Source organism: Myotis brandtii, unplaced genomic scaffold (assembly GCF_000412655.1).
Source record: "Myotis brandtii unplaced genomic scaffold, ASM41265v1 scaffold699, whole genome shotgun sequence".
NCBI lineage: Eukaryota > Metazoa > Chordata > Mammalia > Chiroptera > Vespertilionidae > Myotis > Myotis brandtii.
The window spans coordinates 948,537-956,325 of NW_005370733.1; the positions used below are offsets into that span (position 1 = coordinate 948,537).

General features: G+C 52.5%; 1 protein-coding gene across 1 annotated transcript in view; it reads right to left on the bottom strand.

Moving 5' to 3' along the window:
• Positions 1-7,789, bottom strand: part of PRRC2B (proline-rich coiled-coil 2B) — a 52,073-nt gene that overhangs the window by 19,455 nt on the left and 24,829 nt on the right. The window contains exons 14-16 of the mRNA XM_014529879.1: positions 6,868-7,063; positions 1,295-1,511; positions 3-675 (exon numbers count right to left, since the gene is read on the bottom strand). Coding sequence (XP_014385365.1) covers positions 3-675; positions 1,295-1,511; positions 6,868-7,063 — 1,086 coding nt within the window. The remainder of the gene's footprint in view (positions 1-2; positions 676-1,294; positions 1,512-6,867; positions 7,064-7,789) is intronic.

Genomic DNA, 7,789 nt, shown 5'->3' on the forward strand with positions numbered 1-7,789 from the left:
ACGGCGTTGGCCAGCGTGGGGTCGTTCTCCTGGTCCTCGTCCTCGTCCTGGTCCTGGTGACGCGGCACCTCCTCCGGGGGCGGGCGGGCGCTCTCCTCCCCCTGCTCGGGCCTGCTCTTCTCCAGCTCCTTCTCCTTGTCTTCCACCTTGAGCGCCTTCAGCACCGGCTTCTTGATGGGCCCCGACCGCCGGGTCCTACTGCTCTGCTCCTGCTGCTGGCTGCCGGGGCCCCGGGGCTCGGCGGTCCACTCGGGCTCCAGGGACGGCTGTTTGTGGGGGCTCCCTTCCTTCTCCCAGGAGGAGGCATTGAAGGGCGGCTCCTCCCGGGGCGCCTCCTTGTCCACACCGTTGGCTGTGTCAGTGGCCTTGGGCTGGGGGCTAACGTCCCAATTGCTATAGTCTGGCTTGTTCTCAGCCGGGGCAAAGTCGGGCTCCAGTGGGGAACACCTGAGGTTTGGGGTGTGGCCCCGAGGAGCACCTGCGTCCTGCACACTGTCTTGGGGTGGAAACAAAAGCTCCTGGCCTCTTCTTTGGGAAGAGACACAGCTGTCAAAGTCTGCTTGGGCCTTCTTGTCAAAAGCACTCAAGTACTCCTCCACTCTCTCCTCAAGGGGAGCGCGCGGGGCACCTACGCCCCCTGACCTTCCGGGTGAGGCAGAGTAAGCGCTTTCATTCCTGAAAAGGAACCAGAAAAACCAGTCAATGTGATTGGAGCCTGGTTCCTGCTTTCCATGCTGAACACAGAGCTTAGTTTTCAAAAGAAAAAAATGTAAAAAACAAAAACGAAAAAAGAAAAAAAAAGAAAAACATAAGCACCAACATTTCCTCTATCTTTAAACAGGTCTCAGTGGCTGGGCCACGGACTGGTGGGTGGCCCTGGAGTCCAGAGTGAAGAAGGCGGTGGCTGAGGGTGGACGCGGCGTGCCACCCCGGAGACGGAGAGTGGCGGGATCCTCTGCTTCGATCAGCTGGAGCCTGGGGTCCGCGCAGAGGCCGGCACTGCCGGCGGGGCCAGCTTGCTTTGCTTTCACAGGAAGGAGTCCCCACAGCTCAACCGGCCCGCTGAGCCCAGAGTCCCCATCCCCGCCCTGCCCCATTCAGAGCCTCGCCTTGAACCGATTTCTCCTGGGCCTTCAGTCTCACCATCAGACAAGCGACTCACACCAGCATCCAAGCCACCCCCACGCTCTCCTTCCCAGAGGCACCGGCAGGCCCTTCCTGTGCCCTTGCCCTTGGCAGGGTCTCCTGGGAGAGTCTCCTGTGGGTGCAGCTGGCAGGACCACGTGTGTCTCACCTGACGTGCATGTCCATGGCCAAAGTGTCGCTGGGTTTTGGGGGAGGCAGCGAGTAGCTCTTGCTCTGCAATGCCATGTAGCCCTCGGGGCTCCACACAGGGGCGGGGTCGATGGCGGTCACTTTTCTTTCCTGCAGTTGGGGGACACGGCTCTGATCCTCAGAGCGACAGCCAGTCCCACTGACGGAGTCTGGGGGCACCATGGGCTTCATCAGTCCTGAAGGGGGAAAGAACTGATCTAGGTCATCCATTCGGAAACTGTGCTCCAACCTCAAGGTCAACCACAGGCTCAAAGAAGACAGCAGTGACCTGACTGGCACGGCGCAGCACTACCAGGCCCATCTCTGGGGTCTTCACCGGCCCTGAAGCCACAGCACGCCACCTGAGGGGCTAGTGAGAGACCAGACCTGTGACGTCCAGCCTGTTTCCAGATCAAGGACCCCTGCGACGAAGGGCGTATAAAACTGGCAATGGGAACCGGAAATATCAAACCAGAGTTCATCATTGTTGGCAGGAGGCCAGCAAGGGCCGGTCGGCAACGAGAATCTCCATGCGCAGAGGGGCCGGACACAGGGACGGTGAGCTGCCCACCGAGAGCCTCCACGGACGGGCTGGCACTACCTGCTTCAGAACCTGGGCAAGGAGCTGGAACAGGTTTCATTCCTTCTATTGCTCACCCCGAGGCTGACAGCAACTCCACATACTCCCACAGGAGGGGCAGCCACACTCCCACAGGAGAGGAGGGGCAGCCACACTCCTGCAGGAGGGCAGCACGCTGCGTAAGTAACAGTGCACTGTTAGGTAGCCTGAGCCGTGGGGGCCCTGCCAGATACAAAGGCTCTGGGACGCTGTGCCCTCTATGCCGCTGTCCCCAGCTATCCAACGAGGGAGTCCGGCTGGTGCATATGATATAAAGGTTTCGTTGGGTCTCAGTCTGTGGAGAAAAAAGATCTGATTTTCCAAATATTTTCTTCAAAAGTCTATTAATAGCCAAGCATTTTGCTGTGCTCATCCTTTACGCTGAGCCAGGCCGGGACTGTGCTTCTACCTCAGGCCAGTGCTTCCAGCTCCCTCTGGCTGTGGACCCTGAGTCAGGGAGCGGTGGGGACTCTCTGGAGCCCCGCATTGCACAGCATTTACCAAGCAGTGACTGAGGCAGGCTGACCTGCTCAGCACTGTGCGTCGGCCGACTAGTGGCAACATGGAGCCTTATTCCCCGACAAACCCTCCTGCCACAAGCACTTCCCACCACGGAGATGCTGGACAGAGTCCAGCGAACACTGTGCTCGCAGAGCCGGTGTCCCGGGGAACCGCGAGCCCAGGTGCTGGGACTGAGCGGGGCTCCCCCGCGACCTAACCTACGGGCTTGGTCGTCAGCAGGCTCACGCGCAGGGATGGGCTCTGCGCAGCGCGGAGCTGCAGCTGGGACGCTGCGCAAAGCCAAGGCCACCAAGGGCCGTGTCCTCCGCCGAGACCGCTGCTCTTCTGTAGTTCCAGCACCACGGCTCTCCCTCCTGCTCCTCAGAACAGTGTTTACCTTCCATAGCTCAGCTGTAGACACACTGCGTAGCAATTATCTTGGTAAATATGATGCCAAGAACCAGGAAAATCTGTAAGACGGGTAACGTAGTCTGTTGGAACTTTTTGCTTTCACCCATATCTATTGGGAAGTTGCAACAACAACAACAACAAAAAAAGTTGAACCTCTTCCTAGTCATAGTTTTTAGAAATATGGGTGATTCAAGTAAAGGATCAGTTGACCAGTAATCTTTGCATTCTAGCTTCTTCATTAGTTCCATCAACAAAATTAAACCAAGAATCTCCTTTATATCCATATAAGTGACATCCATCCATGGTGAAGTTTTAGCAGAGGTTTTGTGGTATTTTTGCATTTGGTAATGGCATGAATTGGTTTGAGAGGTAATGAGATAGAAAAAATCCTTATCAAAAAATTGGTGGCTGGCCAGCGTGGCTCAGTGGTTGAGTGTTGACCTATGAACCTGGAGGTCACGGTTCGATTCCCAGTCAGAGCACATGCCTGGATTGCAGGCTCGATCCCCAGTAGGGGGAGTGCAGGAGGCAGCTGATCAATGATTCTCTCTCGTCATTGATTTTTCTGCCTCTCCCTCTCCTTTCCTCTCTGAAATCAAGAAAAATATATTTTAAAAAAATAAATTGGTTACTTCACTTATACTTTGTGGTTCTTCAATTATGCCTGAAATATTTGTATAATCCTCCAAGGCTGCCCATTCTTCTTCGGAATTTCTTTCACTGTCGGACACTATCACGTTTCTTTTTGCCTTCGAGTCGGTCTAATGTCAGACTCATCACTGTCCTCCGACAAAGGACTGTCTTCCAGCTGACTCCACAGTCACTCGGCCAATCAGAGAAAGTGTCTGCACACAATTCACCCAAACGTTCTTCTCTGCTGTGGTGCATCTTTTTTAAAACTTTTGTCATAGTAAGAGACAGATGGAAAGAATAGAGGACTGCTCATCACGTCTCTTGAATACTGACTGACAAGCTGAGGGCGGCCGGAACCGGTGCTGCGCAGTGAAGCAGTCTGTACCTGATGAGCCCAAACAAGCATGACTGCGAAACAGGCCTCCGCGCTGTTAGAGCTCTCCCTTGCTTGCAGGCCGTAACCTGACTTACGTCCATGCAGGTGGGACACCAGGACACTCGTGACCTGCCAGCAGGGTGTTAGAGGCAGGTAAGAAACATACACGCTTTTGTCCAGGGAAACGACTACGTTTGCGTCTTGGCCTGGGCCAGGGTAGGGGACCACCCGAGAGGGATGGCCTCTCAGCCCGAGCCATACTGGTCCCCACGATAAGTCGGCTCTGTGACAAATGAACGTGCAATCCCAAATCACCAGAACACGCGTGGAAAGCAACCCACAGGTTATACACCTCCTCACGGACTTCAGGTAATAGAATAATCTGTTAAACGCTAGAAAACTATGTTTTAAATGATTAAAAAGCATAAAAGGAATTAAAAATATGACAAAAAATAACAGATTTGAGAAAAAATTCTAGTGATTTAGTCACTGAAATTAAAAACTCACTGGACAGTAAAAAAAAAAAAAAGGCAGATTAGACACAGCTGGAGGAAGACTGAACTGGAAAAAGTTCTGAGGCATTTTCCAAGAAGGCGCCTGAGATAACCTCTTTCATATTTACGAGACTTGAAAGACAGAATGAGAAAGTACAAAAAACTCCAAGTGGAAGTCCTAGGAAGAAAGGATACAAAGAATGAGGAGGAGTTAATATCTGAACCGATAGCTAGAAGAGAAGGTTCCAAAAGTGACGAAAGACATCCATCCTTTGATTCAAACCCCACGAATGAAGGGGCAGGGGCAGACACAGAGAGAAACAACGCACTTTCCGCAGCAGCAGGAGCCGGAAGAAGGCAAAGGCAATGCCCTCTTCACAGACTGACAGTAGCTGCCAGCCTAGAACTCTGTACCCAGCTGTACTACCATTCAAGAGCAGGAAGACTTCCAGGCAAAGGAAACCTGCCAAAAACCTTTTCTGAAGGGCTCGGCAGAACACACTTCATGAAGAAGTGAACCGAGCCCAGAGGAAAGGAAAAGATGCTGAGGGAAAAGCAGCAAAGCACCTTGTAAACACACCAGCAGAGCTGAATACGCACAGACTGGGTAGAACAACGAAAACCACCTGGTGGGCGTAAACGTAAGGGAAAACCAAAGGTCCAGGCAGCAGTAACAGGGAAGTGACGACGAGGTACTCAGAGTCAGGTTGGGGTGAAGATATTGATCAGCCTTTGCTAAGTCGAGGGCACATGTTGGAATTTAATGTAACTACTAAGATAGTACAAACAGAATGTAGAAGGAAAACAAAAAGAATAGGAAAACTTGATCCAAAAAAAAGTAAAAGAAAAGCATAGCAAAGAGGGACAAACAGAAAGCATACAATAGGAGAGTAGGAAATTCAAACGTAATAATCCCACTAATTCTAAAGGACAGACTGTTGGAGTGGGTGAAACTACACACATTGTACAAAGATACCCTCCCCAAGGGGCTGGGAGAGGCTGCCGCATGAAGTGGAAAGAGGGTGCCAAATGACCCCTAATCAGAAGAGAACTGGTCCGGGCAGTGTGGCTCAGTGGTTGAAAGTTGACCTATGAACCAGGAGGTCGAAGTTTGATTCGCGGCCAGGGCACGTGGCCAGGTTGCAGGAGGCAGCCGATTGGTGATTCTCATCACTGATAATTCTCTGTCTCTCTCCCTCTCCCTTCTTCTGTGAAACCAATAAAAGTATTATTTTTTTAAAAAAAGAAAGAAAACTGGAATGCTGTTACTATCAGACAAAGTAGACATTAAAGGTAGGAAGCGCAATCAGTGGTGACAAGGGTGCGCCTCCGGGGAGAGGAAGCAGACACCGCCAGGCTCACAGGACCGGACAGGCTCGTGGTCGTAGCGGGACCTGAACACACCTCTGAGCGGCTGAGTAAGGGAACGAACAACTGCGATGACTCAGCCGTTCCCACAGACAACCAGCAGGCTGTTCACAGCCACTGAGAGAACGTCTATTCTCCTCAAGCAAACAGAGAATGTTTACAGAAACCAGTAACCATGTTACAGGCTACAGAAAATCTCAACAACATCAAGCAGTCTAGCTCGGGGCCAGGTGGGCACCCTCCGCCCCGGAGTGAAATCCGACCGCCGCCTGCTCTAAAAATAGCTGCACTGAGAAGCGAGGGCGCCCGCTCTGCTGTCTACGCTGTTTGCTCCACAGCAGCAAAGCGGGGTTGCTGCTCAAGGCCAGAAACGGCACTCACCGCCTGGCATCGGGGAGCACGGCTGAGCGCCCGGCCTCTGCCCCGCAGCCCATATCCACCATACAGCAGGCACTTTAGAAAATCACACCACAAGGACACTCTTTAACTCTATATATTTGGAAAATTTACATCATTAAGAAAATCATAATCAGAAAAGGTAAATCAAAATCAGACTTTTAGAACTGTGTAAGAGCAAAAGCGCTTTCTCGTGAAATTCCTAGGCGTTCAAAAATCATAATCAGAAAAGGTAAATCAAAATCAGACTGACTTTTAGAACTGTGTGAGAGCAAAAGCGCTTTCTCGTGAAATTCCTAGGCGTTCATAGCTCAGGTGATACTGAAATACTTCTGTCAGAAAAGCCCAAATTAAATGAGCTAAGCATCCAACACAATTAGTTAAAGAACAGGATAATTTCAAAGGAAATAATAGGGGGAAAAAGAAATTAATGAAGTAAAAATAAAATTGAGAAATTAAGAAATCCAAAAGCTGCTTTTCAAAAATGGCTTTAAACAAACCCTGGGGAAGACTAATCAAGGGAAACAGAGAAGGCGCGAAGAACAGTAAGAATGACAAGAAGGGACAAAACAACATGGAAGAGACACAATTCCCTGTGACAGATGCTATTATCGCCCTCATTTTGCCAACAAGAACGTTGAAGTCCAGACTGTCCTGTGACTTGCAGAGGAGGCCGGAGTGGAATCCCGTGGCCCTAACTCCCGAAGCAACATCCTTCACCCGCTGTGCGGGGCCCACCAGCCCACGCAGCTTACCCGAGGGGTGCAGAGCCGAGGGGTAGAAATCCACGGGGGTGCGAGTGGGCGGGATCCGAGGGTCCATGTAGGAAGGCATCATCATCCACCTGGGGTCGAAGCCCAGCATCTGAGGGTGGTGCGCGTAGAAGGTGCGCTGCGGGTGGGAGGGCGGAGGGTACACCTGCGGCCAGTGCTGCATCTTGTACAGCTGCTCCTGAGCAGGGAGAGAGGCCATTAGACAGGCGCTGCGGGCAGACGGCACCCCTGCACACACTCACCTTCCAGCAGGGGGCACAGAGGGCCCGCCCAGGACAGACCGAGAGGGAGGGATGAGCAGCGGCTCCCAGGGGAGACGCAGTGTATTATGGCTTTCAGGCTGTGGTCCGCTCCCAAAACCGATGGACAGTCGTGCCGTCATCAAAACGGGAGCCCACGTGCTCCTCTCATGCCAGGCGGCCTGGGTTTTCACTCGGACCCAAGCCTTTCCTGGGTCTCCTGGAGCTGACGACTGACCAGCACACCCCTCCCAGGATCTCCTTGCCCACAACCCGCTGAGCAGGGTCCCCAGCTCTCCCTCCTCACCACTGCCCCCTTCAGCCCATTCTCCACACTCCACTGGAGTGATCTTCACACACCCCTGCTCATGTCAACCCCACGCTTCAAAAGAGCTTCGATGGTTCTCCACAGGGTGGCACGTCAGCTACAGGGTCCTCTGGATCCTGCCCCCGACTCCCAGCCGCACCTCGCACCCTGCTCCCTGCTCCTGCCTGCCTGCACGTGAGGCCTTCAAACACATGGGCCCTCTGGGAAGCTCCTGTGCCCTCTACCCCCAGACCTGGCTCCCTCACACTCTTTTTTTAAAAATATATATATTTCTTTATTGATTTCAGAGAGGAAGGGAGAGGGAGAGAGAGATAGAAACATCAATGATGAGAGAGAA